Below are 22,760 nucleotides of genomic sequence, written 5' to 3' on the forward strand. Positions count from 1 at the left end.
TCTATTCCATTCTCTTTCTATATTTGGTGCCAAATCTGCTCTACAGAGTGGATGCAACACTTTCATTCAATGGTAATGTTTTTCTATTTAAAGCAGAGGTGAAATATCTAAAATTTATTCTTGATAAAAAATCTTTCTTGACTCACTGTCGGACCAATGATTACGTAAGGAGCAATTTCCTGGTCACCAAAACCTTTACAGTAAACGGTTCTGGCTCGCTGGTAGAGGCTTGCATGACTATCTTTGGTGCTATCAGCTACACAGGGTCAGCTCACCTCCTCTACATAGCTTTCTGGGAAGAGACGCTAGTTGGAAATCATACAGAATCATGCGTATTGCAAATTGCATACTGAGCATAGCAGACTACTGGCCGACACTAAATGTCACAGCATTCTGGCAATGACCTCCAACTCAGTGCTTCCAACTGTCAACTTCAACTAGCCTTATAAAGTCCTGGACCAGATTAGATGCGAATGGATTCTCCTTCAGGTTCTGATCCCGGTGTATACAGTCAGACCCAGAAAATACATATCAACTTGCCTGGGGGCTTATGCGAACATCCAAGCAGAAATCTATGCCACTGATTTGTGTGTGGAGAGACTGGCAATAACCAAGCCAACACATTAATCAATAAAAATATTTTTGAACAGTCAAGTGGCTTTGGAAGCACTCAGACGTCACCAAGCAACGTTCAAGTTGGTAGTGAACTACCAAAAAAAGTCTCTTCAATAGGAAGACTCAACAAATTATCTTTGGTCTGGATTTATGGCCACACTGGCCTGATAGGTAATGAAGCTGCTTATTTACGAGAGAGGGCGTTTCAAGCAGTTTTATCACAGCAGAAACTGTCACTGGCATCGTTTTAGGCTTTGCCAAACCAGCCCTGAATGCCTGGACTCTAAAAAGAGTTTCAGACTCCGGGCAAAGTCAACCAGGAGAGGCTCATTCCAAGGCATTTATACATTCTTCAATGTATGTCCCCAAACAACCCAGAAAAGTCGAAACTTGTGCGAGGTAATTATTAACGAGGTCTTACTTTTTTAATAGTGATAGTGATTCCTAGCACAAGTTGGATAATACGCAGTGAAAATCGATCGTCGACTGAATGATTAAAAGAACCGCTCACACTAACTGATCCCGCTGACGTCCAAGACTTGGACTGCCAGAAGACACTGCATATCATCTATGATTGGAAGATGATGTAACAGCGAAATACTCTGTGCTTGCCTCGAGTTTGAATAGGTGTGAGTCATAATAAAACCTCGCGGATTGCAGTGGAGGGTCCAATAGACTCACTCACATTGCAGTAATTTTTAAATAGTAAATTGAATGATTTAAGTTGATTCACCTATGAAGTTATCAGAAGAAATGTAGAAAACTTTCATCAAAGATTGTATCTTCAAAAATAAAGTTATTTTACTCTCGAGCCAACTTCATATAATTGTCTGTATCTGTTTGATAAGAGATTCTCCTTATTTTTGGGTTTTAAATTTTGTGATGACAGAACTTTTTACAAAGAATTACATTTTTTCAACATATCAAAAATAAAAATAACTCCGAAATTTATAACTATTTGAATCTTATTTTGGGTCTCAATCTTGAGTGGACTATTTATTGTCGAGTTTCAAGAAATATCCAATATTTTTACTATTGAAACTGCAGTAACTTTTTGTTATAAAAAATGGGTTTCCCAACAAAAGGCCCTAGTGATTTATTTTAATGGCTGATAATACAAGTTTCAGACCATCCCATTTCAGAACAACTTTTACACTATTCACCTAAAAATAATCTTTCACTAAAATCACTCACCTTTTTGTAAATCCTTTGAGGCTGAATTTGGCAAAAAATGATGGTCTAGTGTGCGGTGAATCTCCTGGGGAGCCCTGCGCATATGTGGCCCTAGGTCTCGTCTGACCAGAGTGGAAGGTACTTCTTGACGACGTGTTTCTGGGAAAGCCTGCTGTCTTGTGGCTGCCGGCGAGGCGGTCGTGCGACTGCGATGGAAGAAGTCGAGTTAGAGTACGAATAAATGGATTGCATGTACAGGCAATTGACAAGAAAATAACGAAATGTGCAAATTTTTTGAATTTACAAACGTTTGATGAAAAAATAATTCATTTATGTCAATAAAAAAGTTAACTGCACATGGATATGAACATTTCTAATGTAGGAAAGCAGAATAGGATGAATGTGAAGTATGATCACCGATTTTTATTCATTTTAATCGGTTAACACGTTTGCTGCCACAATAATTGTAAAACCCAAACCACGTTTTTTTGTCGCTCTGTGCTGCATGGCACAAATACTGTGCCCCGAAGATATAAGGGCTGGTCAAGTCTATGTCCTTGAATGTGATCTTCAGTGAGTAATTTGCGTCATTCAGTCTTCATTCGTTCTTCGTAAAGCTCGCTAAAATTGGTTACGGTGAAGGTCTAGACTCTAGAGAAAATACAAAAAATGTCAGATGAAGAGGATGATCCATGTGCTGCAGATGACTTGTCTGAAGAATATTTTCCAGAAAGCAGTGTTGAGAGTGGAAGTGAGTGTGAATCGTCTTCAAGAAAGAGATTGAAATGCAAATTAAGGTTTTACAAAAATGATACAAAGTACCGAGTGGATATACAAGTACTGCAGATCCTTCTCATGTTGCCGGTAAGTTCTGTAATAATTATAAGAAACAATTGTACATTAGTTTCTTTCAATCAGGCGAATCTGATGAGTCTATTGGTGATGTGGATTCAGTACAACTTGATCCCGTTTATCAAACTATAAAGGAAGTAATACTTCAGTATACTGCCAAAAACGACTCTCCTCGATAGAAAGACTTAACAGATTGTCTCCGGTCTGGATTCCTGACCACAAACTACTTACCCTATAGACGTTTCACGCAAATGATCAAGATCACAGTCGTTTTTGTAGTTTGTTGTGCCCACCTGTAGGGGTCTCTGCCACAAACTACTTAAAGTGGTTTGTGGTCTCTGCAGAGATTATAGGTTATGTCGTTTTTGACATTTTTCCTTTGGAAGGAATTTGATACGTATTATTTTTATAAGTGTTCTCCGATCAGTTAGTTTGAATCTCATATAAACATATCTATCCAGTGTTATTACTAAAAGAGTTTGTCATAAACATTTCGAGGCTAAATACCATTCATCGATGTCGAGTAGACTTCAACTAATGGCTGTGCCTACATTATATTTGAGAGGTGAGAGAAACACTCCCATTCAATTCTTGAATGTCCAAATAATAAAACAATTCAGGTCAAATTATTCTTCTCATCATCAACAGTCAGTTCTGACATCTCAATCCTCAAATTAGCGTGACTTCTGAGATGCGTAAACATTTCAATTTGTATATTTCATTGCCACAATTATTTTGAACCTTCATCTAAGCAGTTTTTAATAAGTTTGCCTACTATTTTATTTTCAGATGAAATAGATCTATTCGATTCAGATGAGCCGTCAACTTCTTCAGCCATGATCAAAGAAGTCCTCCCAGTCTGAAGAATTGGTCATTTGTCATAAAAAATGTGAAAAATATTTGGCAGGTTCTGAAGTCTAATGGTTTTGATTATTTGTTAACAAGACGGCTGAACCAGGATCCGCTTGAAAATATGTTTGGTCAATTAAGAAGCTTTGGAGCCTTATACACCAATCCTTCAGCTTCCCAATTCACAAGCATTCATAAAACTGTGCAAAAGCACAGTTTTATGAATGTATGAATGTATTAAAAATACAGTCCTTTCATTTTACAGAAATTCATTCAATTGTGGAGATGACAAATGTGAAAACTTGTTTAATTCTTTGAAGGGACTGTTTTGTGAACGTAATGCTGACTGTAATATTACTGAAGCTATACAATATGCAGATATAACACTATCAGAATATAGCACTCTATCTGGAAAGTTTAATGAGTTGTCCACTAGTTATGTAGCTGGCTTCATTATATGTTCAAATTGCAAAAACACAATGTTTTCAACCAATTATGAATCTGATGCAAATAGACTCATCTCTATCAGAGAATATGGTGGTGACTGGGCTAGAAGGCTTTGTTACCCAACACCTTCATTTGTTTAATGTTTTTATGATATTTATAAAATTATACACTTTTGTTTTGATAGACAACCACATTCAAGAATATGAATATTATTTCTATCTTGGTATTGGAATCAACCATAGCAATGACTTTATTTTGATTTCAGTAGCAAATCAGAATATTTATATGTAACACTTTCAAAGTGTTACATATAAGCTAATAAACTATGAGATTGGATCCTTTGGTGAACAGTTGAAACTTTTCCTAGATATCAATTACCCTAACACCAAACATATTTTTTGTATTCGATGCATGTTTCGCTAACAAGGTTAGCATCTTCATCTATCAATTGATACTGTATCAATTTTCTTCACCTGAAGATGCCAACCTTGTTAGCGAAACGTGCGTCGAGTGCAGAAAATATCAGTTTGGTGTTAGGGTAATTGATCTCTAGGAAAAGTTTCAATGGTTGCGTTTAAGTTTCCCGCTTATTTGTTTAGTTCCGATTCTAAGTTACAGAGGGAGCTGAAAATCGTTGCCAGCTGACAGCATTGTCGTCAACTACGCATGCTCATAATTTTACAAATTATTGCTGCGACCTCTACAGCTGGGAACAACGAACTACAAAAGCATCTTCGACCAATACCATTGCCGTGAAGCGTCTATAGAGTAAGTGGTTTGTGTTCCTGACCATACTGGCCTGGAAGGCAATGAGGCTGCTGACCCCCTTGTAAAGGAGGGTGCTGCAAGTAGCTTCATCGGACCAGAACTTGTCATTGGCATCGCTTTAGGCTTTGCCAAACAAATATTGAACACCTGGATGGCAAGAAGATTTATGGACTTCTGGCAGAATCTTCCAGAATTGGCTCACTCCAAGGCGTTTATTCGCCCTTCAAAGATTGACACCAAACAGTTGTTGGACTACAGTAGGGATGAACTACGATGTCTAACAAGACTCCTTACAGGTTACTGTCATTTGAATCATCATATGCAGAGACTCGGACTGTCGGAAGACAGTGTATGTCGCCTCTGTTTGGAAAATGATGAAACAGCAGAGCACATACTTTGTGCCTGCCGCACTGGGGACCAGGTCAAGTTTTTAGAGTTCGGTAGAGCCGTACTCCTACCATCTGGGTTCATTTGGTAGAGTGAGAATAGGTGTGACCGAACTTAACCCCTGGCGGGTTGCGGTGGAGGGTTGAATAGACCCACCCACTTTGAACCTAACCTAACCTAATACTTCAGTATGTGAGTTGTGACAATACAAACAGTTCAGATGAAGAGCCCCATCTGAAACTAGTAGATTCTGTTGACTGAAAACCCATAAACAATACATCACAACTGTATAGATTCAATTTTGTGGAAACTGAATTTGGAATCAAAGAAGACACAGGGGAAAACTGTGTCTTCTTGATTAAATATGTTCATATTTCATAAATACTCATTAATTAGAGATACTATAAAACACATTTCGTAACTTCTTTTTAGATACACAGGCAATGTTATCATCTACTACTATAAAAGTTTTGTTGGCAAAATATTCATTACAGGGACAAAATACTATACTAATGATGCTAAACATAAAAACCTACTACCTGAGGAGGAAGGTGTAGAAAAACATACATTTTCCAAAATCACGTAATATACAAATGAATCAGTTAAAACTTGACGACTATTTCCAAAAAATTTATTCAGATTCTTAATTAATTAAAAATTTTAAAATTTTTCATAAGGTATACTTGCCGTTTTGATATTTTAGGTTGTTTCAAAAGTATTGTCCGTTTCAATATTATGTTTTTATAGCTCCATATCACAATAAATATTTATTTTTCTGTGTTATGGTATACCGGGTGTCAACAAATCTATTAGACAAGTCATAACTTCTAGACTATTAGGTGTATCAAAACGAGATTTAGTACAGATAAATGGTATGTGGAGAGGAGAGTTTTCACATATTTTTCACTTTCCGGTCACTTTCGGTTTCAGCGGAAATGGCTCCGGTTCTGAATTTTTAAATGGAACACCCTGTATATTGTAACATTTTTGGATTTCTGAGACAATTCTGGATCAGAAACTGACATTTCCGGAAGTTTTTCAGCCTACTTGATTTTTTCAGAGTCACTTTTAAAATTGCATCTAGGTGGCCATGATCGGACGTAAACTAATCTATGGACCTCAGGTGATATCAGAAAATTGCAATAGCGGAGTTTTAGTGACTAGTGTGTTGAATATGAATGAGACAAGTTTACAAAATAACATTTTCGTGTCTAACTATTATTTTTCAAATGGCGACCATTTTTTGACAAGCACTTTCCGAAAAAAGGATTTTTTGACAAATCTAACGATACTAATTTATTTGCGATTGGATTACAAATAAGAACATAAATTAAATATTACTGAGGAAAATACTCGATACAAATTCATTTACTTTTGTCAAGGGTGCCATGGATAGGAATGATGCATAATATTTTGCGGTTATTTCCATCAAGTCCACTTTGGAGAACAAAACGCTCACCTAGGTTATGACAGTGACATAAGCTTTATGAGCAGAAAGTAGAAGTTTCTCTTGATTTTCGTTAATTTTAGTTTAATTTTTCGTCGAAATAATGTATACTCAAAGTGAAAAAGAGGATATGTTGTTATTGTTTGGAGAATGCCACAGAAATTCAAGGAAAGCTGCTGAGTTGTATGCTCAGAGATATCCCAATCGGCAACACCCATCTCATCAGTATTTTCCCTATGTTGAGAGTCGTTTTAGGCAAGAGGGAAATCGAGACGCAGAACAGAGGTTTGTCATAAATGAGGAGACTGAGATTAACGTTCTTGCTATGGTAGAAGTTGACAAAACGGTTTCTTTAAGAGAAATTAGTAGAGAAATGCAGATAAGTCACGAATCAGCAAGAAAAATACTGAAAAAGCACGGATATCGAGCATTTAAATATCAGTTACATCAACATTTGTATGCTGACGACGGCAATAGAAGAGTAGTATTTTGTGATTGGTTGCTTCAAAATCATAGAGCAATTTTAAAAGTGACTCTGAAAAAATCAAGTAGGCTGAAAAACTTCCGGCAATGTCAGTTTCTGATCCAGAATTGTCTCAGAAATCCAAAAATGTTACAATATACAGGGTGTTCCATTTAAAAATTCAGAACCGGAGCCATTTCCGCTGAAACCGGAAGTGACCCGAAAGTGAAAAATATGTGAAAACATTCCTCTCCACATACCATTCAACTATACCAAATCTCATTTCAATTCTCCTAATAGTCTAGAAATTATGACTTGTCTAATAGATTCGTTGACACCCGGTATACTGATTCATAGAGAAATGTGTACTCTGGTAGAACCTTTGACAATCAGGACCAGGCAAAAACGACCTTCGTCGACTTCATCGAATCCCGATCACACAATTTTCATGCAGAATTGATGGACTTGTGTTACGTTGTTAAAAGTGTACTGATTCAAATGGCGCTTATTTTGATTAAATTGAATAAATATTCACTGAGATAGAAGAGTTTAAAGTGGACTCATAAAATCGAAAACACTTTTGAAACAACCTACACTTTTTTGGAGCAGGATATACAAGAAATGGCAGTAATAACGGTAATGAATTGACATTTCCCTGAAATTGAAATACTTTTTTTGAAAAAATGAAATATATAGAAGAACATTTTTTTACCTACATATTCTAGATAGCCAATCGATTCAAAATATTATTTGAAATAAAAAAAGTATGTTCTCCAAATCTTCACTCAGAAACCTACCTAGAACGTAACGGATCAGTAGTAGTTTCAGGGCCGCTACTACTGACCGATGCGGATTTGACGTGACCTTTTCCAGGCCTTAAAGTGTCTCCGGCACCAATCGCCTCAGGACTGCACATGCGGTTAGCAAAAGAAGACAATTTTACTTTCGTTACAGGGGATCGAACGTTACTCTAACTTCTACACATCAATTTTTAAACCAATCATAATAAATGTTAGTGTGACATACAGGAGTTTACACTTGAATTGGATTTCAACTCTTGATATTTACATTGTTGATGATTCAGACATAGAAAATTTTATTGTTGTGTTAATTTGTGGCTCATTTGATAATTTATAGAATTTGAATCATCAATTATTGACTGTATGGATCTATAGTGTTTACGAAACCTTTTGAGCTTCATCAAATCGAACACTTCTGTATCTAGTTATAGCAATACCATCCAGAATAATTTATATAATATCTTAATTATCACAAGTATCTAATTGTGTTTTAGTAAAACACTTATGAGGTTAATTTTCCTTTTTCTCAAAAAATATTTATTTATTCATCAATTTCTATTTTGTCCTCTTCAAAGTAGTCCCCCTCAGATATAATGCACTTATGCCAGCTTTTTTCAAAGCAGTTTTGATATGCACTTTATGCACTCTGCGATTCGGTTTTTATCACTGTCATGGTTGCAAAACACCGTCCTTTCTATCTCGGGAACCGGAAAAAGTCATAGTTGACTTTTGTGACTAGTGATTACAGTGGCTGAGGCATGATTAGGGTGTTGTTTTCGGCCAAAATTGACTCTCCTCAATAGGAAGACTTAACAGATTTACCATCCCTTGCACAGGATAGTTCTGCAAGCAGCTTCATCGGACCAGAACTTGTCATTGACATCGCTTTAGGCTTTGCCAAACAACGATTGAGCACCTGGATGGCAAGAAGATTTATGGACTTCTGGTAGAATCTTCCAGGATTGGCATTTATTCACCCTTTGAAGCTTGATACCAAACGGTTGTTGGACTACAGTAGGGATGAACTACAATGTCTAACAGTCCTTGTTTACAGGTCACTATCATTTGAATCATCATATGCAGAGACTCGGATTGTCGGAAGACAGTGTGTGTCGCATCTGTTTGGAAAATGAGGAACCAGCAGAGCACATACTGTGTGCCTACCCCCCGCTGGGGACCGAATCAGGTTTTTAGAGTTCGGCAGAGCCGTATCCTTACCATCTGACGTGAATGACCACTCACCATAAAAACTAATCGGCTTCGTTAAGAAGCTAGGTTTATTAGCTAGGCTGTTAATAGGTGTGAGCCACAATAACCCCTTGCGGTTTGCGGTGGAGCGTAGAATAGTCCCACTCACTTTGAAACTAACCTAACCTAGCTAGCTGAAACTGTGAAAATATGTTCGAGACGAGTGTACCTATTTAAAAAAATCGGTAATTGAATGTAAGTAGCCCGCTAAATTTCAACATTCACCTTTATTTTTTCAACAGTCCAAAGATATTCTGATTTGAAGCCATTACTGATAAGTTCATTGAAGACAAACTTCAAATCATTTTTGTGTTTCATTTCGAACTGATCTTCCTTAGCAACATCAAGTGTAATCTCCTGTAAAACTTTGGTAGATTATTGAAAGATAGTTTGGAAAAAACTGTTAAACATAAAATTAATGAGATACGATTTTTAAAAAAGGGACAACTTTTCAAGATGTATATGTTCTACCTATGATTCTACGGGAATACTTTAGAATATTTGTTACATTAAAAACAGCAGAAACTAATTGCAAAATTGAAAAAAAAACAGGAAACTCAAAATCAATAACATTCTTCAACTTATCGATGAAAAATTAAAAGAAAAATATAAATAGGTACTATGCAAAGAAGGAAAATTCACTGATATTTTTCACCCAAAATATTATTTTTCAATTGAAAAATTTGAATCAGACACCTTTAAAAATTTATTGTGGATACAGCTATGCCACAGAAAGTTTAATTATAACAAAATCTTTTGTAGATTCATGTTTTGAACTTATTTGGTTTTCAACTTCATAAATTCAATAAAAGGATATGGAATTTTTAATGAAAGGAAGAAAGTCAAATTGTTTTGGAAAATGTGACGGTCATCGATAAATGATTCTTTCGGAAAGAGGAAAGGAAAGAGAAAATCATCTAAAACAAGTGTTCCCCTGTTGATTATTTATTGTAAATTTTTATATACTCCATTCTATTATTGACTTAAAAGTCTTCCCAATCACAATGTAGGAGAGGAAAAAACTTACATTAGATTCAAAAAGGGTATGTAGTTTTAACCATCTTTTATAGAATTTCTTTCAACTCACCCTGGTACATCCGCAGGTAAGTTAGTTTTCTCCGTGCTGTCGGATTTTCCGTCGTAACTGATGGTTGACCGTCGACCAACTGTTGTTCCTAAAGATAATGCAGTGTTCTTAGATGCAGTTCGAGCTTTAGTTGGAGCTTGTATACCTGATATGACAAAAAACAAAAAAATGGACAATAGACACTAGATGAACGACAAAAGGAAGGAATTAGGAAGAATTGGGGTAAACACATCGCAACAAGTAGGTTCACAATTCTTAAGTTGTATAGACAAAAGCATTCATTATATTACAATATAATGTTATGAAAACAATCTTTCAAATTCGTAAATACCCCAATTATTGATTATTCTGAAGAGTAATTCATACTTTAATTCTATTATTAATGTTTTTAATAAATCTTAAAATCCTTGTATCAATATTATTACCACAATAGATCATTTTGACAAACCATTTGAATTTCACTTATAGTTTTCAAGTTTATTTATATTCCATGATTGTGTGGAATCAAATTTAAATTTTCTTGAAAAAAAATCAGTCTGTTTCTGAGAACAAAAACAATACATATTTGAGAATTCAAAATTATAAACTCTCGTAAACATATCTCAGTATTTATATATTGACTATAATCAAAGCCATAAAGATATTTTCGAAAAGATAGTTTATATCATGAAGTGTAAAAGTTTTAACAAATATAACTGGTTTGAATTATTTTTCCAGTAGTTTTCTGAATTTGAATGATGTATGAATATTACATATACCTTGACTGAGGCATAAATTGTAGAAAATGAATTCAGGCATACAACAGAGGTTTGTGTTGTAATCAACTTACTGTTATCTGCTGCGGGTTTGGGTTGAGCACTGGCAGGTCTAGCATTAAGTCTGGCACTATTTTCCTTAATAGTAGCACTATCAACCGTATTTTGTCTTTTAAATCCTGACTGGTGATTATTACTTTGTGAAACAGGTACTTGAGGTTGGGGCCCCGTCCTTAGAGTTTCTCCTGAAGAAAATTTGAAGATTTCTCAGATAAAATGTGACAAAAAATACAGTCTGACCTGTTTAACCATACTGTTTGACAAGCGACAGGTGAAAATTAGTGTATATGAAAAACAAAGAAAAACAACATAAAAAGCCTATATACAAGGCAGATTTTTTACACCACTGGAGTCTTGTTCCATGGTTATTTGAAACCTTTATGCACAAGGAAACATCTACCTACCTATGGTGCCACCTGGAAGGAAAAGAGAAGGAAGCCAATCAGTTACACAAACTTCACTGTCAAACAACAATAAACTCACCTCCGCTAGACGCTCTTCTATTAGGTTTCGTGTGGGTGGCAGAAATTGAACGATGCACTCCTCGATGTTGAGGACTCTGTACAGCTGGTTGAGGAGTAGCTTGCTGTTGGCCTGTCATATTTCTAAGCGATAAGCTACTTCCGCTTCGACTTCCATCACTTTCCGGCTGAAAGTATCGACAGATAAAGTAGTTGCCCCAAGTTGTGGTTTTGTGATATATCAAATAAAATAAGTGAAAGAGAAGACAACCTCATATTCATTATATGCAAAATAGCAGACAAAAATCCCATACACATTAGATGTCAAAAAAGCAATTGGAACTTTCAATTTCAAATTCATAAATATAATATAGTGAACCGGCGGTGATCCAGTCCCTGTTTGATCCGGCGCCCATTGTATCCGACACGCACTGTTGATTGTACATACATCGTTAACTTGTACTATTTTTCTCGACGTACAACTTGTCGGATTGAAAGTTACTCTTATTCAAAAAATACCTAACTATAAAGGGTCTTAGGCAGTACTCTTTAATCCAACAAATTCGATAATCCAACATCGCCCTACAAAACCTTTGTCGGATTACCACAGGTCTACTGTACACGTTTGAACTCTCTTCTGATCATAAGAAAACTCAATATATTTGTTTCCAGAACACAAACTCGAATATTTGTTGTGGATTAATGTTTCATTAAAGAAAAAAAGAAAATTTCATGTGACAGGTTTTCAACTCCATTTATTTTGTATATTTTGTTATGCCCACTACCAGTAGTTGTGAATTTGGATACAAGTTCCCTCAAATATATTTTCTACAGATAGGACGATTCGGAAAACGTTCATTGAACATCGTTTTGGTCTCGTGAAAGTTACGCGTCGCACCGTAAATAAAAATCGCGTCAATTTTTTTCTTCCGATGGACGAGAATTGACCATTTCAGAGATTGTTGACGTGGTACCTTTCTTCTAGTAAAACCGAAAACTAAATGAGAATATTCTAACTGAAAAATGATTTTCATTGTGGTACTGACATTTCTTTGTTGTTTTTATGAACAAAAAAAAATAACTTAAGAAACCTTATTGGGTTGTTGGAATTGCCATATGGTAGATAAAAAGGAATATTTCGAGAAATATCGATATTAATGTGTTTGTCTTCAGGAAATTATTAAATGTTCCGCCATTTTGTAGTAGGTGAAGATATTGACTTTATATTATAGAGTTGTTAAGTATTCGTCAGGAGCTTCAAAATGATGTGTCACAAGGCCCCCCATTTCCATTTAATGTTTATTCCCAGATGGCGCCCAGTCGCCATCTTGAAAGTTTCATCTGTCAATTACACTTCAAAATAAAGTATTCATGCATTAATTTCATTATCCCAAATTTCAATTTTTTGAGTTGACCCTTTCAAAAAATGAAATGGGGAGACATTAAAGAAATGCACTGTATGTTCCCTGTGAAAGATAAAATAAAAGACAATACTCACATCTGTGCTTTTCCTTCCTAACAGCAAGTACGTAGCGAATGCATCGTCATATTTCTGTGAATCTAAGGAGTTTTCGACATCGTACCTATTGAAACCTAAACAAACTAGAGCTTCTATCCTTTTGGGATCAGTCATGTCCTGTTCGGGTTCCACATAGGGTTTAAGTTCGTCGTTCTCGTACCTGAAATATCCAATCGAAAGCATTTTAATGCGCGAGAATAATACATTCAGACTTACTCTGTTACATTCATGTGTGTTATATTTTTGAGTTTTGTCATGTATGGGAACTACAGCATAATAAGATAAGGTTTGTTTCTCAATATCACAATTTATTCATTCATTCACATACAAGAATAATGTTAATTCACAAAACGTTTTAAGCTCTGAGTGTTTCTTCAGTCTTGGTGTAGCAATAATAGAACGCCGATGCGTCTGAAACTTTATCCAATGTTGCCATTGTGAAGTTTCATCTAAAATCGAAAACAAGTGAATCAGTTTCACCGTATCAAGAAACAAACGTGCTCAGAAACATCGTGACTAAACGAACATCTATGAGTTATTATGGTGTAGTTTTTTCGTATGATATCTACAACACCTCTACGACCATCAAAAGCAGTGAAGTTGTAGAGCCTCGCGGAACAATTAATAACAGTTAAATATTTGGGCATTCTACAAAACCACATCAACATCGAATCTACCAACTATTCCACGAAAACACATATGAAATGTAACACGACTAACCCCACATACCCCTGGTTCATCCATCTATCCTTCATGATGGTCTCTAAACTCGCCCTCTTGGCCGGATTCAGAACCAGAAACTTCTTCAGGAGATTTTCGCAGTCTGTGCTCATATAAAACGGTATCCGGTACTTGCCACGAAGCACTCGTTCCCTGAGTTCTCGTAATGTTGAACCATCGAATGGTAAACTGCCCGAGACGAGTGTGTATAATATAACCCCTAATGACCAGACATCCACCTCAGGTCCATCATATTTTTTGCCCTAAAAAATAAATTATTTTGGAATAAGAAGTCTTGATATTCTGGAGAGTTGCTGAAAGTTATAGAATAAAGAAAATACTTTTGTCTGATTTCTACTAAGTTTATTATTATCTGTTACGACCGGTTTCAGTTGGTTATACCATTCTCAAGTAACAAAACGAAACCGGTTGAAACAAATAATAAACCTAGTAGAAATTAGACAAAATTATTGTCTTTATTCCATATTCAATATGAATTTCTACAAAATGAATAGGTTATCAATCGAACAACTAAAATATATTATTAATATTTGGTAATACCAAGTTAGTATCATCATCAGCTGTAGGTCCCCTATGTATGGGATCGCCCAAATGGCGAATAATACAGTTTGAAACCCTATCATATCTGCAATCTCATTTGAGTGTCGTTAATTCACAAAAATTCATCGAGAAAACCAAAGATCTTTCAGAAAAAAGTGAACTAAGTGATGAAGTAATCGAATAGTACATCCAGCTCAGGACTAGTGTATAGTCTGACGAGTATAGTAAATCGACATCTGAGGAAATGGCGCTAAAATTCCACGAAATATTCATGACACATTTTGACAATTCTTTTTCTATCATTGAATCAAGATCACTGAAAAAAACCCATAATGTCGATTATTGGAGAAATAATGCCTTCGAACAGCAAAAACTAAATGTTCAATTAGCATATGACATGAGTAAAAAATCTCCTAGCGATTTCAATAAATTGCAATACGAGCTGAGTAAAAAAAATACAATGGAATGCTGCTTGAAGCAAAACAAAATTATTACTCGAATCAAATATTCCTCTCCAGCAATAAAAATAACAATCTGGAAAATTATAAACTCTGAAAGAGGCAATGACGTGTTCGATGATCATCTGTTTATGAATGTGATGTGGATCTTTTTAATGAATTCTTTACTTTGCGGAGAGTATTGTTAATAATATTGCGACACCCAAAAATGTTCCAATTACTCTCAACTCCTGTACATCATTTAAATCCTTTTACCTACGCCCCTTCATCGAAGAGGAAATTATCATCATTATTAAGAGTTTGAAAACAAGAAAGACGCAAGATGTATATGGTATCAGCACTTATTTGCTCAAACAATGCGCATCGCTAATCGTTGAACCACTTACCATCATAATAAATAAATTTCTTTCTGATGGTTTTTTTCCATCAGTGTTCAAACCAGCCGAAGTTCTAGCTATATTCAAGAAGGGAGATGAAAAATTACCTGAGAATTACAGACAAATTCACATATTGCCCACCCTATCCAAAGTAATGGAAAAAGCTATTTTAATACAGTTTAGTAACTACACGGAAAGCAAAAATTTCTTACATAATTATCAGTTTGGGTTTAGGAAAGGTAAAAGTGCCATAGACGCTATAAACAAATTAGCTAATAACATTATTGAAGCTTTTGAAAATTAACAATCCTGTTTAACTATCTTCACAGATTTGTCGAAGGCTTTCGATTGTGTCAGTCATGATAAACTGTTGGAGAAATTAGAATGGTATGGCATAAGAGGAATTCCCAATAAAATAATTCAATCATATTTAGCTAACAGAACACAAAGAGTTAACAATAACAATATGATAAGTCAAAAACGTATTATCAAAAGGGGAGTCCCACAAGGATCCATACAGAGGCCTTTCCTGTTCCTAATTTATGCATCTCAAACTAGAATTACTGACAATATTATACGCTGACGACACGTCATTTTCTGTACATATAGATAGAACCCGTGATGTTGATAACATGTCGGCAAATATTTCTGCTTCTGCTCAACAGTGGTTTGACTCTAATGAACTGTATATGAATGAAACAAAAACAGAAATTTGTGTATTTTCAAACTATCGCACTGATGCCATTTCTACATCAGAAAGTATAAAATTTTTGGGAGTTCATCTTGACTCGTCTCTTGCCTGGACCACCCACATCAATAATCTTTGCAACAAACTAGCAAAATCTGTTTATGCCATTAGGTGAATAGCTACAACGGCTGGTCAGAAAGCAGCTCTAATGACATACTACGCCTTGTTCCACTCAGCAATGAGTTATGGGTTGCTGTGCTGGGGTTATGCAAGCTACACCCATCTTCAAAGAGTATTTGTCTTGCAAAAAGCTGCTGTACGTAGCATTGTTAAAGCTGAATATAATGAACACTGTAAGCCTTTGTTTGAGACTACAGGAATCATGACTCTATTCTCACAAATTATCGTTGACAATGTTCTGCATGTCAAAGAAAATTATCACACACTCACACCACACTCGGATATTCACTCCTACAAAACACGCAATGGAAATATTATTGTGCCCCTCTTAAGAAGATTGGATAAAAGCAAATCAATTGGCATCACTTGCTTCAATTTACTTCCTGAAAAAATCAAACATCTGCCACTCAGACTTTTCAGAAATACAGTGAAAAACTCACTAAAATGAGCCTGTATACTCTGAGTGAGTTCAATGTTACTCTTAAGGATTCGCTTGGTGATACCTAGTGCATCTTTTCCACTTTTTATTCCTGTTTCTTTATACTTTAAGAATTTTTAAAATGCATTTTATACTCTACATTTAATTTTATTGTTTCATTTACAGCTTTTTTATGTAACGGTGCAATGTAATAGGTGACTTGTCCAAATTCTTTGTATTTTTTATGGGCGCAATAAAGTTCTATTCTATTCCATTAATTGTTGTAAAACTCTGAAAAACGTGCCTAGCCTTTAACGTTTCATGGCTTTAATGCATAAAGGGATAAATATCAATATAATTTCATATTTTATTCCATAGAAACATCAGATGGGAATTAAATATGGAGCTGTACTCATAAATCATGAAACTATCAATTTTTATGCTCTGCTGTAAAGTGGTCAATTTTCACATTAAGGAACATTTTTTGTAATATTTTCATTTGTGGGCCTGTTTTTATTTTTCATAAACTGCGTTTTTCTTCACCTTTCTTTCCAAATAAAAATCAATATTTCGAAATTTGGAAATGATACTTACTTGAAATAACTCTGGTGCTGCATATGGCGGACTACCACAAAATGTATCTAATTTGTTTCCCGGGGTAAATTCGTTGGAGAAGCCAAAATCTGCTATTTTAATGTTCATTTCACTATCCAACAGTAAGTTTTCAGCCTTTAAATCTCTGAAAAAGAAGGATTAACTGAATACATGCAAGCTAGACAAGGTTACACTAATAATATATACATTGAATTATTGTCCAACACTTGTGTCTCTAGTGCTACCTTTTTTGATAATTTTTATTTTTCTCTAAATATCCATACCTATGAAAATCTCTTGGGCAGTAAAATGTTATTATATCTGATTAGTCTATACAATATTTAAAATATATAACATCCCACAAACTGAAAAATTAACAAAGCCACAGCAATAGAGAATGCTGAAGTGTAATGAAGTTCACCATGAAAAGTTACTGCGTAATAATTACCACTGAAGAGTCCAATTAGTCACTGACTTGTATTTATAAATTTTGCTAACAAATTGAAAAAAAAGATCAATTGAATTTATTGGAGTCTCTGGAGACACCCTACATTTTGTTTTATGAGAGAGAAGACATTGGCAGATCAAGATCTTCAGATGATGTGGTGCTGCAGGTTTTTTTGGGTTTTCCTGCAGGTGAAAAAGCAAATGCGCCACTGGAATCAATGAAATCGCCCCGGAGCGCCAAGTAATTTTTATCGTTGTTTTTTTATTTCACAAATATTATGAAAATTGTTAACAATTGTAACATATTGAACATTATTTATATATTGTCTTGTAATTGAAAAAGTAAATTTTTATACTTAGCTTTCTTTAGTGGTCAAAAGAATTAAAGCTATTCACAACTCAAGGAGAAAGTTCTAAGCTTTCTTTAGTGGTCAAAAGAATTAAAGCTATTTACAATTCAAGGAGAAAGTTCTAAAAGTGAATTATGGTTTTTGATAACGGAAAAATATTGTTTTCCGAAAGCTAAGTATGAAAATAAAATTTTTTTCTTTTTTTTTTAATTTGTAGCAAAATGTATAATATAAATAAGACAAGTTGGACTTGGATTCTTGGACTCTTCAGTGATTTATATTACGCAGTAACTTTTTGGGATGAACTTTTCAGTTGGCCCTTGAGTAATGAGCAAATAAATAACCTCAATCATACAAGTATTGCTGTTACATGCCAACTTTTAAATGTTTGTTTTCGTTATTTGTTTGCACTTTATTGTTGTTCTGAAGTTAACCTACCTTGTTATAATTTTACTGAGGGAATTTCAGTCTCTCATCGGAATGAATATGAGATAATATTAGAAAGTCGAAAAAAATAATTACTTGATGATTCCTTGAAATGAAATTCAATCCCAAAGTACCTATCAAATGTTTTGATAAGTATTTAAACCAAAATCCACAAATATACACAAACACTGTTCCAAATGTAACTTTTGAAAAATATAAACCTGCATACATTATTTTATTTACTTATTAGCTCTATTAATATTCAAATTACTTTGGATATACTATGGTAACAAACCTGTGAATAATCCTTTTTTGGTGGCAGTACTGTACCGCAGAGACAATTTGCCTAAACTTCGCCCTTGCTTCTTTTTCTTTCATCCTACCGTGCAGGACAAGATAGTCAAATACCTCGCCGCCCGAGGCATATTCCATAACCAGGTACAACGTTTTTTCCGTTTCAATTACTTGAAATAATTTTACTATGTTGGGATGGTCTAACATTTTCATTATTCTTACCTGAAAATACATACAAAAAATTATTCAATATTGAGTGTGAAACAGTTCAATACATAGTTTGAAAGGTATGATTCACAAATGTATAAAATAAAAACTTTAAATAAACAGATGGAACATAAATAATTATGATTTGCCGTTTTTCAGAGTTTTTTAATATATGCATTGGTAATCCTTTGACCTATAGAGACCTAGATGACGAAATTCTTCTTTAGGAAGATGTGGTTCACAAATATTGACAACACCCCTTCAACAAGGGTTTTCATTATAGTAGGGTGTAAAAACGTACCTCTTGATGAAAACCCTTGTTGACTGTGCCACTAGGAATTATGAGCCATATCTTCGTGAAAAAAACTTTGTTACCATGACCATGCAGTATAGGCTGATAGATTTGCAGTGCAAAGAATAAAACGTGCCCTACCTCCTAGAAGAAATACTCCTCCTTCGAGTACGATGGAGTCACTTGTGGTAGGCACGGTGTACTTGCTTTATATACAAAAAGTCACGGTACACTGTAAATCTGTTCAAACTTTAGAATATAAAGGAATCATACGTTAAAAGGAAAGACCTCGTTAATCCTTAGCTCGCACAAGTTTCGACTTCTAGGGGTTGTCGTTCGTAGGGGTGCGACAGCTGGTTAACGGAAAAACAGATTTGTTTTAAATAGATTTATAAGCCAACTGATCAACTACTCGAAAAAAAAAAGCCGCTGTCGTGCGCAGGCGTTTGCAGGATTATCTGTTCCTGTGCTTTAGTTTACATTGATACGTACTACCAAATGCAGCATCAATACTAGGATACAAAAACACCAGCAAAGCAGCCTGCTTATGCAACCAGAATTCTTAGCAGAGAAACCAAGTTATAGAATACGATGGAGCTGTCGTCCTGTCAATACCACACATGACTCCACCAGAAAGCCATTGAAATCTATAAGAATCCCAACAATGCAATATTCAAAAAGGCTAGAAATGGACTAGAGACTAAATTAAAACTCCAGAACGTAAACCAATTAGAACAACCTAGCATAAGTGCGGATAAATCAGGAAGTGATCATTCCCATGGACTGATCATTCTCACCACTCCCTTCTAGTATAAATCTGAGTGAGCACAAAGCTCTCCAGTCAGTTTTTCGAGATACTAGCTTTGTATTGTAGTAATAAACGCATATATCACTGAAGATATCTACCGCAGTAGCAGATGAAATGTTTGGTACCACAAGCACTGGCCTAGATGATTTTGTTCTCTCTAATCCTGACTCAGGCCGTGAAAGCCATGTTCTTATATTATCTATATTTATGGGAAAAAAAGTTTTGCCTTTCTACTTCCCTATCTTTATACAAAAAAAAAATGTGAGAATCTTAGCAAAGAAAGGAAGAAAGCAATTAATTTCAAAATGAACTCTTCAGAAAGATGTGTAGATCATGCAAAGAAGTAACTTTCACGACACAAAGTGGAACAAAAAAAACCTCTCGAAGATTCCCACATTCTTAATATAAAGATGAAAAAGTAGAAAGCCAAAATTTTTCTCCTAAACGTATACCCCTTTCAATCCATATTTAGTTTGGCAGTGATAAATTATATATTATTACATATATATAAAAACCTGATTTTGATTTGCTAAGCCTATGCAATTTTCTAAAGCCAGGCTGCATTGATATAATTGAACTTTTTTTATTTTGTACTGCAATTCTTATCGTTACTATAAAAAGCCGATTTTTTCAAAAACTTCTGGCCATTCAATTGTCAAATGAATTCAAATTCAGGCTTGCAATTCTATGCCAGCGATTTACAAATGTAATTATGTTATTGGTGTTATCAACTCCTTTCCCATAATTTTTATTGATATCGTTCTTCATAACTTTAAATTCAACAGCTTGTTGAATTTACCCTGAATGCATATTTATTCACATTCGGTTGTGACTTCATTGAAAACATAAAACATGAGATGATCTTTTTCATATTTTTTTCAATTTGTAGTTGTAACTATTTTAAAAGTGAAAAAAAACGAGCTACACCAGACTCTTACTTGGAATTAAATTATTCATTCAATTAACTGAACTTTTCCTTCATGCATATTTCTGGGTATTCTCATGTGGGAAAATGATTTTAATGAACAGGTATGAAACTTTTCAATCAATACATTCCACCTAACATTTTAATTGAATTCTACAATGAAAACCTAACTGGTGGAAATATAGTGGCATTATTCTTCCCAACATGTCAGACAATATAAAATGTACCGTAGTATATTTTGTTTCAGCACAATTGAACTGAATTATGTTTTTAAGGCATGAACGGTTATTGAAAATAGTTCTTAACTTTATTTGGGAAAATATTTGTCATTTTAAATGCAATAAAAATTCAAAAATACAGGAATAATTCCAATAGAAGAGAAAAGGTAATGAACATTAATAAAATTTGGCTATCTGTCCTTAATTGTACACAAACACGGTAAGGTTATTCAGTTAATAGAAACGAAGCCACGCCCACAATATGAGCACGTCGACTGTTATTGCATCGCCTTTCATAATGCCTACCGCAGAAGTAGACAAAACGCCAGACATAAAAACCTGCAAACCACGGCCAAAAACACGGAAAATAGCTTTGACACAGATATGTTGAAAGTTTGGAGAGTAAGTGTTGGGTAACATGCAGCACTGTACTGAACTTCAGTTATAAAAAGACTTGCTGCAGGTATGGTGAGCCACTAATAAATTGAATCTGAATATCGAAAAATGCAAATTAATGAGCTTCACCTAGAAAAAAAATATAAATTTTCATACACAGTATCAGAAGTTACTTTAGAGCCCCATAACTCAATCAGAGACAAATGTGGTATTCGACAGTAAATTGAGTTTGACAGATCATATTTCACTAAGATATATAAGGCATTGGGTCTAATGACTTCAGAATAACGAAGGAGCTATTCAGCTTGTATTTTTAATTACAAATTGGCGAATATTATGGTGGATTGCCTCGAGCAAGCGAAGTTAATATGTTATAGGATACATCTTTCTTTTGGTTTCGTATCATTTCTCATTCGAAATCTATAGTTAATATATTTTGTACTTTTTGTTTATAAGTTATAGTTTATAAGTTTTTCTTAATGTATTGTCCAATAAACTGGTAACTGTTGGATAATAAAGCTGCTCATAGACTGAATTTGGCTGTAACCATTAGTACTTATACAATCAGTAAAACTGACTCTGCAATGTTGTGAGGCTTACTTAGTTTCCATAAAATTATAAATACGGTGCCAACCCGGTCTGTCATACCGTTGTCGACTACTTTATGAAAGATCAAAACTGAAGAATGTTTGGGATATTTTGACAAGGCAGTGTCAAATGTTCAGCAACCATTCATTTATAAAATTATGTATGGCTAGTTCATATTATTATTACCTATACAGTTAAAAATTTGTATGAAAATTATAGGGGCATTAGTTTGCTTTCCAGGGTATCAAAAGTTTTTGAGTTGAATATCAAAAATCAATTAATTTCTTTTTTTTTCTATGAATAACATTCTCTCATCAAAACAACATGGATTCACAAGGAATAAGAGTACAGAAACAGCTCTATGTGATTTCAGTGAACACATTATAAATGCTCTTGATTGCTCTTGATGAACTACTGCTACAGAAATTGAAACGATATGGCGTGAGAGGGACTGCCCACAAGTTAATTAAATCATATCTGCATGGCAGAATTCAACGAGTGATTGTTGACGACACTGTGAGTAAACCACGGAAAATAGAGCAAGGTGTCCCTCAAGGATCTATACTTGGACCACTTATCTTCATCATTTTTGCGAATGACTTGTTTCACTATTTTCAACAACTTTCATCAGTACACGTGATAACATATGCGGATGATACAAATTTCCTTTTGACAGAAAAAGACTTGGCAACTCTATCAGATATTACTGGAAAGGTATACCAGCAAATTATAACATGGGCAAGTAAAAATCACCTGAAAATCAATATAACTAAAACTGTGCTGATGAAATTTACTATGGTTACGAATGAGTCCGAGATTTTCAGTATATATGAGGATGATGATTTTCATGTAGAATCCTCTAAAGAAACTAAATTATTAGGC

General features: G+C 34.7%; 1 protein-coding gene across 1 annotated transcript in view; it reads right to left on the reverse strand.

The window, feature by feature from the left end:
• LOC111517709 (serine/threonine-protein kinase MARK2) overlaps positions 1-22,760 on the reverse strand; it is a 53,850-nt gene that overhangs the window by 22,138 nt on the left and 8,952 nt on the right. The window contains 11 exon segments of the mRNA XM_074172262.1: positions 1,810-1,960; positions 1,963-1,994; positions 7,799-7,909; positions 10,137-10,281; positions 10,966-11,136; positions 11,356-11,367; positions 11,435-11,600; positions 12,911-13,091; positions 13,661-13,914; positions 16,928-17,072; positions 18,446-18,666. Of these exon segments, the coding sequence (XP_074028363.1) occupies positions 1,810-1,960; positions 1,963-1,994; positions 7,799-7,909; positions 10,137-10,281; positions 10,966-11,136; positions 11,356-11,367; positions 11,435-11,600; positions 12,911-13,091; positions 13,661-13,914; positions 16,928-17,072; positions 18,446-18,666 (1,589 nt within the window).

Source organism: Leptinotarsa decemlineata, unplaced genomic scaffold, assembly GCF_025532065.1.
Source record: "Leptinotarsa decemlineata unplaced genomic scaffold, Ldec_3_MD MMD2_tig00000035_RagTag_RagTag, whole genome shotgun sequence".
Taxonomy (NCBI): domain Eukaryota; kingdom Metazoa; phylum Arthropoda; class Insecta; order Coleoptera; family Chrysomelidae; genus Leptinotarsa; species Leptinotarsa decemlineata.